The sequence below is a fragment of the Salvia splendens genome, chromosome 16 (assembly GCF_004379255.2).
Source record: "Salvia splendens isolate huo1 chromosome 16, SspV2, whole genome shotgun sequence".
Taxonomy (NCBI): Eukaryota; Viridiplantae; Streptophyta; class Magnoliopsida; order Lamiales; family Lamiaceae; genus Salvia; species Salvia splendens.
Genome location: NC_056047.1, coordinates 28,184,220 through 28,205,263, shown reverse-complemented (window position 1 = coordinate 28,205,263; position 21,044 = coordinate 28,184,220). Strand labels below are relative to the sequence as shown.

The window sequence follows — 21,044 nt, the reverse complement described above, 5'->3', positions numbered from 1 at the left end:
GGATATAGTGCAGAGAGGAGACATACAAGTGGTCAAGATTGCGTCAGAGAACAACTTGGCAGATCCTTTTACAAAGGCTTTGGCGGTGAAACCGTTCGAGTGCCACGTTGAAGGGATGGGAGTTCGACTCATTCAAGACCTCAACTCGCTTTCAGTATAAGTGGGAGAAATTTTAGACGTGTGCAATACCATTTTGTATACTCGAAAGCTGTTTTGAGTATAAGTGGGAGATTGTTAGGGTTTTGTATACTAGAAATCACCTTTCGAGTGATTGGATACTGTGAAACTCTAATTTTTATTTTCCAATAAATGCAACAGAATATTTTTTGTCATAATGTTGTTATGTTTTACATTTAATGGTTGTTTATTGCATATTTAAATGTATAAGCAAACGTAACAAAGTCTAAGTCTTTATTTTAGTAGACCGGTTGTGGGCGTCGTCCAATTTAAGGTAACACGGTCAGTTCTAAACAAAGAAAAATAAGAATTTCACAACCTAGATAGGCCTAGACTACCTATCGCGAAAGGTTGCAATGTCAGTCCGATTATTTCTAAGCCTTATTGAAATAAGATGACGTTGGTGTGGTATGGCACTGAATGGATCTAACAACAAGACGAGTCTTTATGCTATCTACTGAAAGACGAGTTCTTGATAATTAATTTCTTAATCAATGTACGTTAGCATTGAGCATACGATATTGAGTATCTACTACTTTGACTTACCAAAGGTGCAGGTTTTTCGTCACCCAACGATCCAGGTATATTGGGTAGTGGGGTTCATTATCTAGCGGTGCTAGGATTGCTATTGCGTTGAATCGTGCGCGAAAAGAGTCTCGTTTGATAACATCCACAAGAGCAGCTCGAAACAAGGTTTTATTATTCGGAACCTAACTAGTTGGAGTTTAATTACTCTATGAATAATAAATAAGAGTTTCTTGCTAAGTCCACTCTTGGAGATTAAAATATGTTAATTAATTAAGTCCATAGCAGACAATAATTAATTAATGGATGTTTCTATCTTAAGCGCGGGAAATAAATTAAATGCAATTAAAGGAAACCCGGAATACTTGTAATTTCGCATTTGGAAGGCAGTGCAATATTACTTCTGTAGTGGCTGCTTGTAATATTCCAATATAAGCTTATATTAAATTGTGGATTCAATTTAATTAGTAAAAAGCTAATTGGGTGAGGCATGTTCCAAATTCTTCCTTAAATCCCTGACTGGGCCCAATATGTGACTTAATATAAACAGAAGAATAAAGGAGACAGAAAACACAATTATTATTGTTGAGAATTTTCGTCCCCCTCAGAGAAAGAGAGAGTTCGAAATTTTGCCTCCTCCGTGAGCTGAGTTCTGTCTTCGTTATTCAAGTCCTAGTACGTTGGTGAGATTTGCCCACACAAATATCAGCGTATAGTCCGGGACACCAGTCAGAAGGTCCGGGGTCGAGTACTGAAGATCTTCACGTGGAGAAGACGCAAGCCATCATCGATTCTTGACTGAATCAACAAGGTAAATTGGCCAATTCCGTAGTAAGCATGTTTTAGGGATTTTATAAGCTAAATCATGTTTTAATTCAAGTTATGAGCACGATACATGTGATAATTACGCGAATAGAATTTATCTAAATAATCTGCTAAATAGATCAAATTTATGTGATAGGTAAATTACTGCACGCTTCCGCTGCCAAACCCTTCAGGAGGGGCCGAGCCGAATCAAGCCAGGCGGGCTCGGGCTCGGGGGGACCCTCGAACTCCCTTATATCCATGTACATGACCGCCACAATGGCGGTCATGTACAACTTGGCATTTATGGCGTCTCCCCAATACCAAGTCTATCTTAACGGAATTGCGTTTATGGCAGCACAACTTGGCATTCCGCCTCCTCACGGCTTCAGTGCACCTCCACCGCCTTCGGGGGATGATTCGCCGGCGGAGTAGTTTTTTTATTTTCTTTAAAATTGTATTTTAAATTATGTCATTTTATTTTTTAGGATTTTAATTAAGTGTTTTTTTATTTTTTTTAATTTTTAGTTGTATTTTTATTTTATGTTGTAATATTATTTTATTTTTAATGAAGTGTGTTTTTTTTAATTGAATTTGGTTGGAAATAAAAATAAAAAATGAAATTGAATGAATAGTAATGTAAGGGACGGTTAATGGAAGGAGGGTTGCAGGTTCCGTCCCTTAGTTAAGAGATGGAGTAAAAAAGTACAGTGGGGCCCATGAATAGTAATTTAAGGGACGGATAAGTGACAGCGTTGCGGATGGCCTAAAGATGAGCTTGATCTGGCGCAGTGGGTTGCATCCATTGTTAAAGGAGGAATGGACTAATGAGGTGTTTGGCGTATGGATGCATCATCCAACTTCGGAGATGAGGTGCTCAACAGTTTGAAGTTGCCCCTTCATTTCGTCGACCCGTCACCGGCAACACGCCCGGAGGTGCAGCAGAAGCTTGAGGAGATTAAGGCGGAGGGGGAGAAGAGTGAGTGAAATTTAATTGGGATTTTGGGTTTACTATACTCTATATACTTGTCTTTTAGTATGTTCAATTATCGTTATTGATTAATTCATTTGGTATCTTATGAGGTTTTGTTGATTACATTACATTCATGAGATGATTCAAGTTTTTTCTCTTTTTCAATATAATTTTGTTTTGTTACATTTCATATTCATCAGTCAACCTTTTATCCCATAATTTATGAAGTTAATAATCATTATTTTATAAAATATTTTGAAATTTAGTACTTCCTTCGTTCCGCAGTAGTTGAGTCATTTCATTTTCTGCACTCGTTTTGGAAAAATGATAATAAATAGTTCAAATGTAGAGAGAATAAAGTAAAAGATAGAATAATATAGAGAAGAGTCTTAGTTTACATTATTCTCTTTGTTCCTTTATTTTTCTAATTTGTTCTCTCTCACTACCCATGTATCTCTTTATTTTTCTAATTTGTTCTCTCTCACTACCCATCTATCTCTGGCGGCCTCTAAACGGTCCATGCCATTAAAAATACACTCAATTGTGGCCATCGTAAAATCCTAGCTCCGTCACTGATAGGAGATAAGCTTGGAGGATAAAATCAATATCAACTGAAAAGGTTTGACACAAGTTTGATAGGAGTATTACAAAATCACTCTAGTATTATAAAAATGGTATAATAATGAAATAGCCCAAAAGAGAATTAAACATCTAATCTAGTATCCATGCGAGTGAACAAATAATGAGATTTGAATCCCGCATCATGTGAATCTCAAAGTATACCAATAAAGGGTAACAAAGTTAAAAATAAGAAAGGGTGAACAACAAGTGTGATTAAAGTCCACTATCAAAGGTAACAAAGTTAAAAATAAGAAAGAAGAAATTAGAACAGTGACCTCAGTCATTTAAATATTATTCAATCTGGGATCAATAAAAACATGCATATATCTACATTGGTTAATTAGTAGGAACAAATTAAGAAAAAAAGGAATATAGTGTTAAGTATAATTTTATGGGGAAGGAGTAGTTTAAACTTTAAACGGTAGGAGCAGCTTGATGAACCGGATTTGCATTAAACTTACGAAGAAATTCCCAGTATTTTACCAGCATATGATCGACTGGTTTGACGCGTTCCCACTTTCCAGTACAAAATATTGCATAAGCATCAGCAGCATACCTGATAGCAGCCGCATGTGATGAACCACTCTCAACAATGTCTATCGAATAAACATGTTTGAAATAGACGAGCAACTTACTTGCCAACACCAATCAATTGGGTTACATGGGTCCAACTTTCAGTCACATATTGTGCAGATAATTGCTGAATCATGACTGCTCTCTTCTTTTGCAAACCTAAACTGTGTATTAGATCAGCAACATAGTCCACATCAGCCGTCATCGCAGTCTTGGCATCTGGACAAATTTTGAATAAGTCTGGCAATACCCTTCTAGCCTACATACAATTCAAGAAAAATGTTGAGAAGATGGTAATGGCATGCACAAGTTAGTCTTGTGCAGATTGGTTAAATAATAAATATACATTCCAACAAACAGATGCCTAACCTGTACACCGGTAGTTAGGTTAAGAAGCATACAAATAACTAATACCCTCCAAGGATCAAAAACATGATCTTCTTGCATGAGATGATAAGGCGAACGAGGAGGAGACCAAGTGTTATCAGGAGTTTTTCTTTCATAAGCTTCATCCCGTTTCTGTGCAGCAGTGAGGGTAGCACCTGCTTTTCTTTGAAGTCTTTTTCTAGCCTTTTGGGCTGCAAGTGCCTTGTGAAATGGGCAGGGATATACAAGAAATTTCTTTGCAAAATAAGGTGAAACAATTCTAGCTCCTATCCTCAGAGGAACACTCCTTGATTGCTTTGCGAAATAAGGTGAAACAATTCTAGCTTCTTTCCTCAGAAGAACACTCTTTGATTGTTTTGCAAAATAAGGTGAAACAATTCTAGCTCCTTTCCTTTGAGGAACACTCTTTGATTGCTTTGCAAAATAAGGTGAAACAATTCTTGCTCCTTGAACATTCTGTATCTCACTTAAAGAAGACTTGGCAGGAGTGTTGAGCAGTTTGCCATTCGTATACGTAAATCTTGAGAGCATATCATCAAAGGAACACTTAACCAGACCACCAGAATCTTTCAATTGATCACCTAAAACTTGATTCTTCTCTACTTGTTCTTTTTCCTTAAAATAAGGGGAAATAACAATTTCTTGTTCGTCCCTTCCCAAATTCTTGGGGACTTCCTTATTATAGCTTTTTATCCTCTTATTCACTTTCGATTCATGTCTGCTCTTGGACGATTGAGACGGAAGGGCTAGGATGTACAAGATATGTTCTTCACTAATACCCTCTATCCTATCTTTCCTTTTTTTACTAAGAGTATTGTTTATCTCCTCTTCTCTCTCTTTGTTTCTCTTCTCACTTTCAATTTTACTAGCGGAAACACAATAAGAGGTCCGAGAATGAATGTGTACCTCCATCTTTCCAGAAATCAGAGGTTCCTCTTTCGCAATTGCCGTTTCCAGTCTGATATTCATTCACCCAAATATAATCTAACTGTTTTCTTTCATTCCCAAACTTCACTCTCCCTGTTGGAAATATGATAGAGAAATCATAAGACAAAACAATAGAAACCATTTTATTCTAAATCAACATGACCTAGACCCTAAAAATAGTAACATGAATCGATTGCAAATTAAACCAAACCATTTTATACTAAATCAAAATTATAATACCATGAATCAATTACCACTTGAAAATATTTCTAGTTTGATCACCCATTACAAACTAATCAAACACAGAATGAAGAGCAATCAAACCTAGAATGAAGGACATGTGGTTTTTACAGCCGAGGAAGCAGCAACATTTGCAGTCAGATAATGAGTAAGATTTGGTGAAGCGGTCTCCCTTGTTCGGTGGAAAAGAAACAGAGACGGGAAAGGAATGAAGTCCTTTTGTGCAGAAAAAAAAGGGCTTCCGTTTATGCAGATTATCGGATATTACCCCTCAATCTTGTATTAGTATTTTATCGCACAAATACCCTCATATCTTATACTCCCTCCGTCTCATAATAGATAACACACCGGGTAATGGCACAAGATTTTTGGAAATGTTGTTTAATGTTATAAGTGGAGAGAGAATATAATATATTTATATTATTGTGAGAGAAAACTTTTTTTTAAAAAAAGAAATGTGACATCTTTTGTGAGACAAACTAAAAAAGAAAGTGTGACATCTATTATAAAATGGAGGGAGTATTATATCTATTCCAGTTTCGACAACACTCGTCTATATATCATTTCAGATCCTTAATATGTTCAAAAATCACACAAAAGCCTCATGACATGTTAAATTAGGTTTAGTGGTTAATGCCCAAGAACCAAGTTTCAATCACATTAACCGCTTTTGGGTTCACCAAACAAGAATTCCAAATTAATCTTTGGAGTAGCTCTCGTAGCAAATTATGATGGCAAGGGATGTTGGTGTGAACAAGGAATTCAAAAACAAGAGCAAGTTTGAATAATGAGAGGAATGATCGAGTGTTTTTAGTTACAAACAGGCAACCAATGTGAACAAAGAGCCAAAGAGTTTCATACTTGATCTCTGCCAGAATCCCAACAAACTCCAATACATATATAACCATTTGTCGTACCCAAAATTGAATGTTGAAATACATCGAGCTAGCTGGAAGAGTGAAGTCAAAAGCAGCTGACCGTTGGAAACCATTGATGACCGTTGGAAGATATTTTGAGTTAGTTAGTTAGGAATGAGATGGCTCTTTTTCCGTCTTTTCTTCTTCTTAGCTGAACTATAAAAGGAAGCTGTAACCGTGGGTAATTCATTGATTGTATTCTCAAATAAAATTTCTCATTTCATCTTTTCTCTCTAGTTTCTCTATTTGTGTTCATATCTGTTGGTTGTAGGAATCTTGATTTTAAGATGTCCGGTCAACGAAGTTTGACCAATAATAAATGTGACGAGACATTTAATTTGTGGAAATTAAATGACATAGCGTCGATCTACGTTCCGCGTAGATGACCGTAGTATATTCACTTTCTCAAATACGATTCCCGGTGAGTGAGAAATAGTGGATAAAAGTTGGTCACATTGTAGCTTTTGATAAAGCTATGAGTTGAAAGGGTAGGAAGTAATTAACTAGTGTTAATTATCCCACATAGGAGATGACACACATCTTTAAATGTGTATTTATTAAGTGACGTATTACACTTAGTAATTATCGTGGACTAAGATGGGTGAAAGAGCGAACACGCGCGCCGAGCCAAGCCGTGCCCGTGCCCACGCCCGCGCCCGTGCCCGTGGACTTGGACTTGGACTTAGCAATTGGTCTTTGGGTGGTCTTTGGGCTTGTCCCTGGATGCAGAGTTAATGTTTTGGACCACCTCGGTTTTTGGCAGCAGCCTGATTAACTTGACTTGCTGCGCCTTGATCAATAGCCTGATCAACTCGGCCTGCTGTGCCTTGAGCGATGGCTTGATCAGTGTCTTGATCAAGTCGCTTCACGAAGTCCACATGTGACGGTTGAACTAGGGTGTATACATCGTCTAGATTCAACGTCGACCACTCCAGCTTTCAAACTCGTAACGGCCGGCGGTTACAGGCCGCCATGATGAGCCATGATGACAGCCATCAAGGCTGAGTTGACCCCCGCAGTGGACCAAGCCTATAAATAGGCTAGTCATTCCTTGCATTAGGATATAGAACAACATACGAACATACTCACAAGCATCATACTCTCTCTGCATTGTCTTTCTTCCCGAAGCTCTGCCCTCTCCTCCATCCAGTTCGCCGGAGCTCTGTTGATTGCGGTGCTGTTTCACCAGAGAAGTAGCCGTTTTATCTTTGGGGACGACACGCCAAACCGAGAACACTACCGGGGCGTATCTCGTCTTGCGGAAAGAGGCCTCCTCGACTCGGCTAAGTTTAATTTCCTTTGACAGTTTCAATTTTCGTGTAATTTTCAGTTTTCAGTTCTTCCTTCTTGGGTTGTATTACGCCCGGTATTGTTTATCTCTTGTAATTCCAGTAAGAAGAATCCCAACAGTTGGTATCGGTTTATATTATTCAAGTGTGGTTCATGCGTTCAATCTGATTTCTCAGTCTCTGTATCTGGTTTCTCCATTTCTACATTGAAAATCCTGGATCCGCCATAATTTGAAACCAAAACCTCAACAGTTAGGAACAACTCTAGGGTAATCCAAACTCTATTTATCAATTAAGGGGTCGTTTGGTTCTAGTCATGAGTTTATAATATGTTCGGGCTTAAACTCAATTTATAATCGGGATGTGCAATTAATCATACCATAACCATTGTTTGGTTACATCATGCACCTAATTAATCAATACTTATTCAGATGTTTGGTTTCATTTATTTTAGTATACACATAAGATGCAATGACTTTAATGCCCCTAGGGTTTTATTCTTATATCAAAATTGCAGCAATATAAAAGGCAGCTCCCTCCTTATTTTTCAGCAGTCTCGCGGGAAAGTTCAGTGGCCGTAAAAGCTTTCGACAACAGCGGCGACTTCGCAAGTCTCTCCGAGGTTATTTCATATATGGTTATCGAAATTTTTGTGTGTTTCTTTCGTTGTTTTTACTCATTGAGGGATACGTATCATGATATTTATACTTGAAATTTCATTTTTGTTTCTATATATGGTAACCTGGCCTTTAGATTTGTGAAGACCAAATCATCTTTGGTTTGTAATGGTTTAAGAGTTGCGTATGTCATTCATTGTTTGGCTTAATACAAATTCAACGTTAATTTGTAGCTTGATTGTCTTGGTGTTGGTAGCTAAATTTATTGGTACTGCGGCTCGTCAGTCCCTTGTTTAACAATTTTTCAACTTCTTTTTGCTGGATTTTGAGTTTTACAAACTGCCAATTCTGACTGTGAATCCTGTTATTTCTTCCATGATTTGAAGCTATGGCTGATTCTCTAAGAGTTGGCCCAAATACCGACTTCAGCCAAGGCACTCAAGGTTTGGGTTGTTGTGAGCATACTCATGTCTGTATATGAGATCAGTTTAGGCCACAACACGGGTTGTGAATTTGGTTTACTATTTTTGCCATGTGTCTCAGGGAGTAGCCAATACCACAGGTCCAGTTATCAGAGGAATGAAATAGGGCATCGTTCTTGGACTGACCGCGAAGAAGCGGTTCTCATCTCTGCATTGAAGGAGTTGGTGGCGCTTGGATGGAAATCGGACAATGGGTTCCGAGGTGGCTACTTGACCAAGATTGAAGAATTGATGCAAAAGGAGTTCCCGAGAACTGATATAAAAGGCTTGTCAAAAGCCTTTGAAACTAAGGCCCCCATTAAATCCTTTGAATGCCTGTCATACTACTAAGGTGCCTGTCAAAAGCCTGCGGTATCTGGGACATAAAAGGCTGTCATACTACTAAGGTGCCGGTCAAAAGCCTTTGAAACTAAGGCCCCCATTAAATCTTGGGTTTGCATGGCATCCTCCACTTGGGGACCGGACTGTTTGATGCACATGAGAGGGCATAGTTCGGGCTGTTGGGTGGGAACTCTCTTGGTAATATACGAGGCCCCTTTTTGTCGACCTTCCTCTCGAGCTTACCTTTGGCATCTGGGACACAGTAGCTTAGTTCTTTCTTGTTTGTGGATTCCCGGTCCACATTGCTACCCTCGTCAAACATTAGCTTCCGCCGGGCAAGGGAGAACTGATGATCGCTATTAACCTCGCCTGTGTCCCTGGGAGGTGTCATAACCCCCGGCCCTGCAGCTACTTGTCCTCCCGGTTGACAAGACTCGGATAGCACGATCACGGTGGGCTCATGCTCTTCTTTGATGACATTCAGTGCAAACAACTCATAGAGTTGTTTGTATGCGGGGTCACCACGTTCATGGTATGCTCCTAGCAGCGGGTTTCGCTGCAATAGTACAATGGTTATTACTTAGGTAGAGTCTTGCGCTGAATGAGACAATATCCCTTCTCATTACACTCATCCCATGAGGTTCCCTCCAGCCGCTGGATCTCATTGAACGTCTTGTAAGGCTTTTCCAAGAAGTGTAGTCGATCAACAAGATCAAACCACTCAAACGCGTTGCCGAACTTGGTTTCGATTGCGAGCTTCGTCTCCACCAAGAAATGGCTGGGAAACAAGGTCCCATCACAACCGCTAGCATGTTTCAACCTTACCAACGTACCGAGTACCACCGAGTCAATCTCTTGAGTCCACCTTGAGTCATAGAGGAAGGAGCTTTGTGTGGGGATATTATCTGGCATTGCTACAAGGATGGGAAAAGAGAATTAGTTCAAGGATGTGTGCTTTGATTGCTCCAAAGTGGTCATATTAATAGATGACTCAAATTCGCATATTCTACTTTATGAGTTGCAACTACTCAATTAATTGATTACCACCGACTACATAGAGGAGTTCCATGTCTACACTCTTCACATTTATTGGGCAAGGTACGATTGGATTTACTAGGATATGGATGTGAAATTCTTGACATACAACTACCATCTTCAATGTGAGGCGCCGCCTGCTTTGGGTAGATGCAACATGTCTACTATATCAAATCTGGTGCCTAGGAAAGTTAATGAACTACTTCAGTGAAAGAGGATGCCACAACTTGATTAAATGATTCACCAACCACCAATATTACGTTTGAATTCTGAAAAGGACTTATAGCTTTTTCATTTACAGTTGGCAAATTAAATGAGATCATTCTAATTCAAATGAAATTTGCATAGCCAGAAAAATGATGGGACAACATAGGTTTTCAATTTGATTAACCTGCTGCAACCATTCAGTTCACACACATAAGTGTCTACCATAGACAAAATAAAGTTTCTACCAACAACCATAAGCAACAAAAAACACACATAGTCCAAATGAAAATAACAAGTCAGTTACCCTAGAACAATTCTCCTAGCACAATTCCTAGCAATAACAACATTACACCAATGAAACAAAACACATAGTTCATCTGAAGTTCAGCTTGACATCGGGCTCATTCACTACAAACATTTGCAGTTACAGACGTGATTCTTTTGGTACCAGAGGCACTGCTGACTTCTGCAGTTACAGTCATGCTTCTCATGGTCTCATAAGCAACGCTACCTTCGGCTAAAACTGGATGCTAAACTTGATTCAATACGTAACTTGGCATCTTCCCATCTCCACGTCTACTGTGATAGTTGTCACACCAGAAGAAAGATCCCGAGTGATTTTCCCTAGCGGGTACCATCTTCCTCTATGCGTTGCTCCCTCTCCTGCACACAACAACAACATCTTGCTCCGGCCACAAGGACACTCGGGTATCATATCTCTTCCGTCAGCGGAGGTTACCATGAGGATGCTGTAAAAAATGGCAGAAAATTCAGTGTGAAAGATCAGTAAGTAGGATAGGTATTCAAACATTAAATCAAAATGCATATACAAATAAATAAAGCTCAGCCTGATATATATGAAAATACACACATTAGTCCGCATAGAATTAGCCAAATCATCCCTCATTTGAGTCCACGCTAGACTTGTTTCAACTTGATCAACGAATTCAACATCACCATCAGCCTCCTCGTTGACTACATGACTGGGTGCACCATCAAGTTCATGCTCGATTGGGTCATTTATCATCTCACCACGTATGAAATTATGGAGTAAGAAGCATGCCATAATGATCCGGATTTGAATCTTAATCGGATAAAAACTCGCGCTGCGAAGAATGCCCCACCTCATCTTGAGAAACGAAAATGCTCGCTCGATGATATTCCTAGCTTTACTGTGGAGCAGATTGAACAATTCCCGCGCATTTTGCGGTATTTGATTCCCAACGCCCCATTCTTTCAAATGATAACAAACATTTTTGTATGGGGTCAAGAAACCTTCAGAGTTTGCATATCCATTATCGCACAAAAAGTAATTTCCTAAAAAAAACCAAATACGGTGGTTGTTAGTGCTGTTATGAGGTATTAATCAAACAAAAACATACGTGTTTTAAAAGTCAGCAATCAACAAGGATTCAGGTTTTGTTAAACCTTTGGGAACCCTCAATCCTTCTTCTCTACTAACGGCATCTCTAAGCACCCGAGAATCACCGGCTGAACTTTCCCACCCAGGAAGAAAATATAAGAATCTCATTCTGCGGTCACAGGCAGCAAGAGTGTTAGTCGAGATTTGGCCCTCCGCGTGCGATAGCGTGGCTTATCCGCAGTACTAACGAGGACATTGATATAGGTCCCGTCCAAGGCGCCAATACACCCCTAACGTGAATCACATACATTTCTTTAAAAAATACACACAGTCACTGTGAAAAGTAGATCAAAGTCAAACAGTGTGATACACACATAATATACTACCTTAAAATGTCTCCAATGAGGATCAACACAATCCTCGGTCACTGGCTCTGGTTGAGGCAACAGAATGCCATGAAGCCGGAGGACCGCTCTCAAAACAAGATGAACATAATGGGAAATTGTTTATCCGGATCACTTAAACTCAAAGCCAGATGGTCGATTTTTCTTGTGGTGGGCTAGAATGCCTAGAAAAATTGCAACTTGTTCCTCTAATAACTCATACCTACCACTTCGCAGCCCACCAACGTCTCTTAAAAGATGACACAAATGACTGAATGCATTCCTATCCATACGTAGGTTAACAAAACAGTCTACATCACTAACTGACAATAGCCTATTCATATGCTGCACTTGAGGGGGTATCCTATCATTCAATGAATACCTAATTAGACGTTGTCTCGCACGAAGTCTATTTCTCGCTCTGTTTTTCAATTGTAAGTACGTAATGACAATCGCTTGCATTTTCAACAGATTCACTAATTCTTCAATCATATGGTACATGGAATGGGATAAACGAAATTGAGGGGCCATCTTCTGAAAAGGGGATTACAATAAGTAAGATCAATTGACTGCACAAACAAAATTGTAACAAATGTTTAAAGGGATGAAGAAAAGAAATTTGTACATTATTTAAAATTCAGACCGATAGCAAGCAAGGTGAACGCGGTGACCCACGGTAAACAATAAAAATTCAAAAACCCCAAGATTAAAGTGGCACAGAATGAACAATTACCCACAGTAAGCAAAAACTCAAAATTTCTGTAGTAATTAGTGAAAAAGTTTGGGTTATGTCGCGAGGTTGCCTACCTTTAAATCATATTAATTTGTGAAATTGCAAAAATAAAAAACTCTGAGGCAAATTTCATATTCAGAAACTAGATCTGGAAAATTAATCCACCAAGATCCATTAAATACGTTCACTAGTTTGCAGAGAGTAGTTTAAATTCAAGAACTCACCTTGTTAAACACGTCGCGGTGCTCAAACAGAAAATTGGAGTAGCTTGGCGATGTGCAGTTTTCTCGTCGCAGCGAAGTGTAGCAGCTTACTTTGACCGGACTGTGAAATTCAAAATGAAGAAGTGAGGAAGGGTATTTGGGAGAAACAATGGGCTTATCCGACACACAATTTGAGGCAAGATAATAAACAGCCCACCAAGTGCTGATAATAAACCACCGAGAACAACATGAATAGTGTGGGCCTCTCTTGTAAAAACGGGCCACGAGATATAGTCATAAGTAACCAAATGACTTGATTAGCTCATATAAATATTATAAACATGAGATATCTTACGAACCAAACGACCCCTAAAGGAATTAACAGAGAGAGATAGAGAACTTAGCCATTAGAGATGGTAGAGACCTAGCTACTATCTCTGTTTAGGCCGAGAGAAGGCAGGGAAATCCGGGAGGGAGAGATGCCGCCAAAGATGAATCGAGAGCTGAGTGACGGCGAGACAGGGCTCCTGATTGTAATTGAGCGACGAGCGAGAAATCGGATCAAAGAGAGAGAAATCGAGAGGGAGAGACGAGTTCTCGTGAGTTTCAATTGTGGATTCTCTGCAATTTTGGAAATTGGGGGGTGATTGTGAGATGGAGACGATTATTTTTCCCCGTTTGGAAATTTGAGCTCTTCACTTTTGATTGTTGGGCCAAGAAAAACAAAACATAAATTAAGGAACAGTTGGACCACTTCTTTTAAATAAATATTGGCCAGTTTAATACTCCATCCGTCCTAAAAAAATAGATTAACTTGTAAACGTTACGGGTTTTAATGTGTAAATTGTAAAGTAAGAGAGAGATAAAAAAAATAAGAGAGAGAAAGAAAAAGGTAGTGGAAGTACTGTTAGTGGATCATAAGGTCTACATTATTAGTGGTGTGTAATTGATTAAAAATTTTCCAAAATGGTAAAACTTACCTATTTTTTGAGGACGGAGGGAATAATTAATATGTTGGAGTGCTCTAAGTAAGTGTTTTTGGGCCAATTATTTCTGATGGGCTGAGATATACTCCCTTCGTCCCAAAGAGTATGAATTTTGGGTTCGTCACGGGTTTAATGCATTATTGGTAAAGTAAGAGAGAGATAGATAGAGAAAGTTTTTTAAGTATTGTTAGTGGAGAATGGGTCACACCTCATTAGAGAGAAGAGAGTTTCCAAAATTGGAATGTTCATACTCTTTAGTGATGAAGGGAAAATGAAATAGTGCATACTTTTCAGGGACGGAGAGAGTATTTAAGGATGAATGAATTAATTAAATACTCTGGGCCGGAGTTGAAGTTAATTAATTCCAGTGAGTCGGAATTTAATAGTGGTTTTATTAAGGGGGCACGAGCGGTCGTAATACGCTCGGATTTTACATTGTCTTAAGGACATTATTTAGTTCGTTTTGAGTGTCAAACTTGCAATTCATGTTTGTTTATTGCATATTTTATATATTTTGGTATTTTGAAGTGTTTTGTGAGAAATATATACTAATCTATACTAATATAACGAGAGAGTTGTGAAATTATTTACAAAGCTGTCACTAGTTCACGAGACCGAATCCGGCTGGAGGGAGGCTAGTTCATGAGCCACGAGGGTTGGGAAGGGCTAGTTAGCTTACCAAATGTATCACGAACTCCGATGTATGTGTGTGTGTTTAAAAAAAAGATACTCTTTATTGATGAAATGATCAAGACAACAACAAATTCACCCGCATTGGCGTATACAAGTAATCTAATGTTTCTACACAAGAAAGATGATACCAAAACCGCAGTTTTGTGATTTTGGGTAGGCTATCATCTTTCTATAATCCATTTACTATAATTTACTGCAATTTACTATAATCCATTCACTCTCAATTAACTGTTAGCAATCCATATAGCTAGGGTATATTACCAACAATTTCTAATAATTCCTGTTTGTATACTTTGGGCTTTTGGTTTCACACGGATCATGATGTACGAATATGGCTTCGTAATGTATGAACGACTTAGTTTAATGTATAAAAGGTTTAGTTTAATGTCTTGTAGCACGTTGCATCCATACCTTTTGGGTTTAACAATCCATCGGGTTAGGTTGTAGTACCGACCGACTAGCGAAAACTTCACCAATAGCAGGGAGATAACTCTTTTCCCTTGGGGTTTAACAATTCATTTGGCTAGGGAATATTACCAACACTTTTCTATAATTTCTGTTTGTATCCTTTGGATTTTTGGTTTCACACGGATCATGATGTACGAATATGGATTCAGAATGTACGAAGGACTTAGTATAATGTACAAAAAGTTTAGTTTAATGTCTTGTAGCACGTTGCATCCATACCCTTTGGGTTTAGCAATCCATCGGGCTAGGTTGTAGTACCGACCGACTAACGAAAAACTTCACCAAGAGTAGGGAGATAACTCTTTTTCCTTAGGATTTAGCAATCCATTTGGCTAGGGCATATTACCAACACTTTCCTATAATTTCTGTTTTTATCCTTTGAATTTTGTATCATACAAAACTTGATGTACGAATATGGTTTTATAATGTACGAAAGACTTAGTTTAATGTACGAAAGAATTAATTTAATATCCATGTTAATGTATGAAAATGGTAGTATTTGAATGTATGAATCCCAGACATTAATGGTAGCTATATCATGTCGCAGTGAATGATATTTTGAAGTCATATACAATTATGCACGTATAATGTATCGTGGGTTGGGAAAGGTTCCATGTCCTCCTCAAAGTCCTCATCACCAATATTTTTTGGGCGCTTTGTACCTATTAAAAAATATTGACATTGAGAAGATTAGACTACAAGCAATATCAAACCAAAGTATGAGGAGATTACACTATAAGCAACATCAAACAAAGTACATGAAATAATAATGTAGATAATTAACTGTATGTAAATGTACAGAACATGTTCACCAATGTAACTCAAACTACCATAACACATATTATTGTAGCAAATATCAAGGACTAATCTAATGTTTTCCATCAATGTACTTCTGAAAACTATCCACATAATAATGTACAAGTTAAGAGGTAAAGTACATCTACGATTGTATAATGTAGCAGTTGATACGCTCAGATTTTGCACGGTTTTAAGGCCTATATTTGGTTCGTTTTTAATGTCAAAATCACAATTCATGTCTATATGTCGTATGTTTGGTCTATTTTGGTATTTTGACGTGTTTTGTGAGAAACGTTTATATTTGAGCCCAAAAGAGAGTCAAAAAGCAAAGTTGAAAATTTGGAGCTGTTCAAGACGTCCAGCGGTCCGCTGCAACACAGCCAGCGGCCGCTAAGCCAGTAGCGGCCCGCTCCGGGAAAGTTGTGCATGAAAAGTGTTAGGGTTTGTATACTAGAAATCACCTTTCGAGTGATTGAATACTGTAAAACTCTTATTATTATTTTCCAATGAATGCAACAGATTATTTTTGTCATGATGTTGTTATGTTTTACATTTAATGGATGTTTATTGCATATTTAAATGTACAAGCGAACATAACAAAGTCTAACTCTTTGTTTAGTAGACCGGTTGTGGGTTGCGCTCAATTTAAGGTACGCGGTCAGTCCTGGACAAAGAAAAATAATAATTTCACAACCTAGATAAGCCTAGACTACCTATCGTGAAAGGTTGCAATGTCAGTCCGATTATTTCTAAGCCTTATTGAAATAAGATGACGTTGGTGTGGTATAGCACTGAATGGATCTAACAGCAATACGGGTCTTTATGCTATCAACTGAAAGACGAGGTCTTGATAATCAATTTCTTAATCAATGTACATTAGCATTGAGCATACGATATTGAGTATCTACTACTTTGACTTACCAAAGGTGCGGGTTTTTTGTCACCTAACGATCCAGGTATATTGGGTAGTGGTGATAATTATCTGGCGGTGCTAAGATTGCTATTATGTTAAATCGTGCACGAGGAGAGTCTCGTTTGATAACGTCCACAAGAGGAGCTCGAAACAAGGTTTTATTATTCGGAACCTAGCTAGTTGGAGTTTGATTACTCTATGAATAATAAATAAGAGTTTCTTACTAAGTCCACTCTTGAAGATTAAAATATGTTAATTAAATAAGTCCATAGCAGACATTGATTAATTAATTGATGTTTCTATCTTAAGCACGGGAAATGAATTACACACACAAAAGAAAACCCGGAATACTTGTAATTTCGGATTTGGAAAGGCAGTGCAATATTACTTCTGTAGTGGCTGCTTGTAATATTCCAATATAAGCTTGTATTAAATTGTGGGTTCAATTTAATTAGTAAAAAGCTAATTGGGTGAGACCATATCCAAATTCTTCCTTAGATTCCTGACTGGACCCAATATGTGACTTTTTTTTTTTTTTTTTTTAAAATTAACTTCATATATTTATATCATATATATGAAGGAGGAAATTACAAATCAACTCCTATAACAAGGAGGAAAGACAAATTACGCCACCCAGGGTTCGAACTCGAGACCTCCAGGATGGACGCGGTATCCAGCACCCTTTACCGCTAGGCCAAGGGGCTTGGATTGGACCCAATATGTGACTTAATATAAATAGGAGAATAAAGGAGACAGAAAATACCCTTTTCCACATAATAATTTTCGTCCCCCTCATAATTGAGAAAGGATCGAAAATTACTCTCCTTCCGTGAGCAGATTTCTGTCTTCGTTATTTAAATCCTAGTACACTGGTGAGATTTGCCCACACAAATATCAGTCTACAGTCAGGGACACCAGTCAGAAGATCCGAGGTCGAGTTCCCAAGATCTTCGCTTGGAGAAGACGCAAGCCATCTTCGATTCTTAAGTGAATCAACAAAGGAAAATTGGCTAACTCCGTAGTAAGCATGTTTTAGGAATTGTTTGTGCTAATGCATGTTTAAAATTCAAGTTTTGAGCATGATACGTGTGATAATTACGCGAATAGAATTTATCTAAATTATATGCTAAATAGATCAGTATTATGTGATCCGTTAGAAACGCACGCTTCCGCTGCCAACCCCTTCAATAAGAAGAACACGCCCAGCAACCGCTGGGGTGTGCGCAGCGACCGCTACAAGAGATCCAGAAGCTACGGGATGATTGCCAACGACCGCTGAAACAAGTGCAACGGCCCGCTATCCAAGAGTCAGAGACTACGAATCAATCCACAGCGACCGCTGGACAAGGTGTAGCTGCCCGCTGGGAAATAGCGGCGATCAGAAATTGCCCTATTTTCTCTCCAAGACTTACCATACTTTGCAATCCTTTTCCTTGTTTGAAGAGGGGCGATTTCTCCTCTATGAATACCCCCTCAAGCTTCATCAAAATAAGAGACCTTCTCTTTGCAAAATATTTCCAGAGCTTAAAAGTGAGAGTACTTCATAGTGCAAGGGGTTGAAGAAGGAATCAAGAAGATCATCAAGGCAACAAGGATTCAACCTTTGGGTTTTATTGCTTTAGTTCTTATGTTTTCATTGTCTTCCCTACAATCTATGTTTTTAGCTTATTCAATCATGTGTAACTAAACTCATAGGATTCTAGGGATGTGTTAGTAACGACTTTGGTTATACAATTCAGTTTTCTATTTAATATTCGTTTTGTTCTTACTTTGTTTCTTCCTTAAGTAATTGGATATTGCTTCACGTGACACATTCTGTGATGATTTAATAAAACTTGCTACTTAATCGTGAGAGGAGGTTGGCGAGTTAGATCCACTTAATAGACACAACAATTAGCTTCCCTTAAAACGACACTGTTAATTGAGAGTGGAATTTACAAGAGTTTTAGGAGCTTTTAGGAGTTACGGATCTAGGATTGACAACTCTAGTGTTAGTAATTAACGTTTGCATCGCATGAGCATAAGCTAGGTGACTCGTTCTATCAAAGTAAGAACTGTGCTAGGGTGTTGTAGTTGGAATTTGTATAATCATAACTGTGAACGCACATCCCTGGAATTCCCTTATCTCTTCTATTTTATCGTTGTGATCTATTTGCAATTAGTTGTTATTTTCTTTCAAGTGTTCTTTGTTTTAAAAAATTCTCAAAACTTTCGGTTTTCCAAATAGTAATTGAGTTTTAGTAGAAGGTAGACAGACCGTGACTGTTTTCCATGTGATCGATATCCAGTACTGACCTTAAGCTATACTAGATCTACTCTGTATACTTGCAGGTATTTATAGTGCTAATAACAAGTGCATCATCGGTCTATATCAAGTAATGAACAACGAGGTTTTGTTAGTGAGTCGGTACTATACCCTAGCCTCATTGATTGCTAAACCCTTTGGGGAATGGATTTAACTTCCGCAACACATTAAACCTATTATAATCTATATTAATATGAATGTGACATATACATTAAATAATCATAATCGTAAATTAAATTCAAAGAAGTATTCACACTGATTGTTTGATAATCGTACATTAAATAACCATAATCGTACATTACTGTAACACCCACGAATTTCCGAGTAATAAATTTTTTATCGAATGCGATATGGTGATTAATTGATTTTTTTTGAAAAATAATACTCCCCCATCCCAGCTCAAGTGATTGATTTCTTTTCGGCCGTTGTTTTGTGAAGATGATAATACATAGTTAAAGTGAAGAGAAAGTAAAGTAAGAGATAGAATAATATAGACGAGAGTTGTATCTACATTATTCTCTTACTTACTTTACTTTCTCTCCACTTTAACTATTTATTATCATTTTCTTCAAACACGTGCCGAAAAGCAGTCAATCACTTAAGATGGGACGGTGGGATTATTTAATTTCTCATGGAGCGAGGAATTAAATATATTGGGTTGTGCACTAATAATATTCTTTGGCGCAATGAATTCTTTTAGTTCTTTATGAACTTGGTGAAATATGAAATCTTGATTTATTTAGTCAAGTGGATGCAATGGTGAATTATTATAGTACTCCCTCCGTCCTTGAAATTTTATCACATTTTTCCATTTCCGTTCGTCCCACAAAATTTGTAACATTTCACTTTTTACCATTTTTGCTAGTAGACCACATATTCCATTAACTTATTCTCACTTACATTTTATTATAAAACTAATACTTTAAAAGTATGACCCACATCCTACCAACTTTTCAACCTATTTTCCATTACATTTCTTAAAACCTGTGTGCGGTTAAACTGTGACAAAATTTGTGGGACGGACAAAGTACTTGGTATAACAACAAGGGACTATGTATGTTGTTGGATTGCGCAAAGGGGTGTGCGTACTTTGATTAAATATACGTACTTGCAAAGTGTGAATTATTTTTTCGTGGAGAGGAATATCTTCGATATTCGTGGAATTTATTTAAAGTACAATATATAGTACGCGACATGTTTTAATCCAGATCGGTTGAGGAATTAATATTTGGAACAACACCAAATATTATCTGTTGCTTTGGGAAATTTTAATCTCTATTAGGAACGGGACGACGAAATTAATTAAGGTTTTCCGTAAACTTTAATTAATAAAAAGAGTGCAAAGAGTAAAGTAAATATTTGGGCTTCTTAAATAAATAGAGTCCAATGTTTTATTTTACTACTTGCTTTGGGCTATGAAATTGAAAGACCCTAACAAATAAATAAAATTACATTAATTGGGCTACACAACTAAATGAGTCCAAATAAATAAATGAAATATAAATTGAGTTCCTTCTTGAGCCCAATCTTCCATATTCTTTTTCTTCATCACGCGAATACTTCCCACCCCTGCAGAGAGTAAAATCCATGAGTAATCATCAAATTGAATCCAATTAATTGTAAATAATTACAATTGAATTATGATTTAATTAATCAATAGCAGATTCTTCCTATACTACTACACGGTTCTTTCTCATTCATCAATCTGCTCTCACTCTTTGCAAACACTCATATTCACAATCCCAAATTTTCAAGCAAGTGACAACCGAGAGATAAGCATAACTCGGCAGTCCATTTCATTCCAATTCAGGTAATCTCCTCCATAGTTCATATTCTAATTTTCACAAATCCTTCCAGACTTCAAACATATACACTTTTATTAGCAGAATCTTAATCAAGAGTGACTTGGGATACATCTTTCCCCACGAGCCCCAAATTGGGAAATAGTGTCGAAACGACGGTGGCGGAGGAGTGCATCGGAAGGTGTTGTAATCTAGGGCTCGCCGATTTGATGATTTTCTGATGTACGGGAAATCCAAATTGTGGAGTGAGGTAGGGATGGAAAATGTCGATCGGAGAGGGAGGGGGGTGACTCGGGTCGACG

General features: G+C 37.9%; 2 protein-coding genes across 6 annotated transcripts; both read right to left on the bottom strand.

Annotated features, from left to right (window-relative positions):
- Positions 1-3,287: 3,287 nt before the first annotated feature.
- Positions 3,288-5,485, bottom strand: LOC121772553 (methyl-CpG-binding domain protein 4-like protein). Its single transcript, XM_042169693.1, has 4 exons — positions 5,312-5,485; positions 4,043-5,080; positions 3,736-3,932; positions 3,288-3,656 (listed from the first exon to the last, which is right to left on the bottom strand). The coding sequence occupies exons 2-4, from the start codon at positions 5,027-5,029 to the stop codon at positions 3,515-3,517; spliced, it is 1,326 nt and encodes a 441-aa protein (XP_042025627.1). The 5' UTR covers positions 5,030-5,080; positions 5,312-5,485; the 3' UTR covers positions 3,288-3,514.
- A 4,834-nt stretch (positions 5,486-10,319) lies between these two features.
- On the bottom strand, positions 10,320-13,462 carry LOC121770791. 5 transcript variants are annotated; one of them, XR_006043855.1, is made up of 6 exons: positions 13,202-13,462; positions 12,799-12,898; positions 11,845-12,410; positions 11,524-11,748; positions 10,967-11,412; positions 10,320-10,844 (listed from the first exon to the last, which is right to left on the bottom strand). XR_006043855.1 is itself a non-coding variant. In XM_042167567.1 (5 exons), exons 3-5 carry the CDS (start codon positions 11,624-11,626, stop codon positions 10,821-10,823), a joined length of 573 nt encoding a protein of 190 aa, XP_042023501.1. In that variant the 5' UTR covers positions 11,627-11,748; positions 12,799-12,898; positions 13,202-13,462; the 3' UTR covers positions 10,320-10,820. The 5 variants fall into 5 exon arrangements, 3 of the variants coding, with proteins under 3 accessions (XP_042023501.1, XP_042023502.1, XP_042023500.1); XR_006043854.1 differs by having other exon boundaries at positions 11,845-12,375; XM_042167567.1 differs by lacking the exon at positions 11,845-12,410.
- Positions 13,463-21,044: the final 7,582 nt, after the last annotated feature.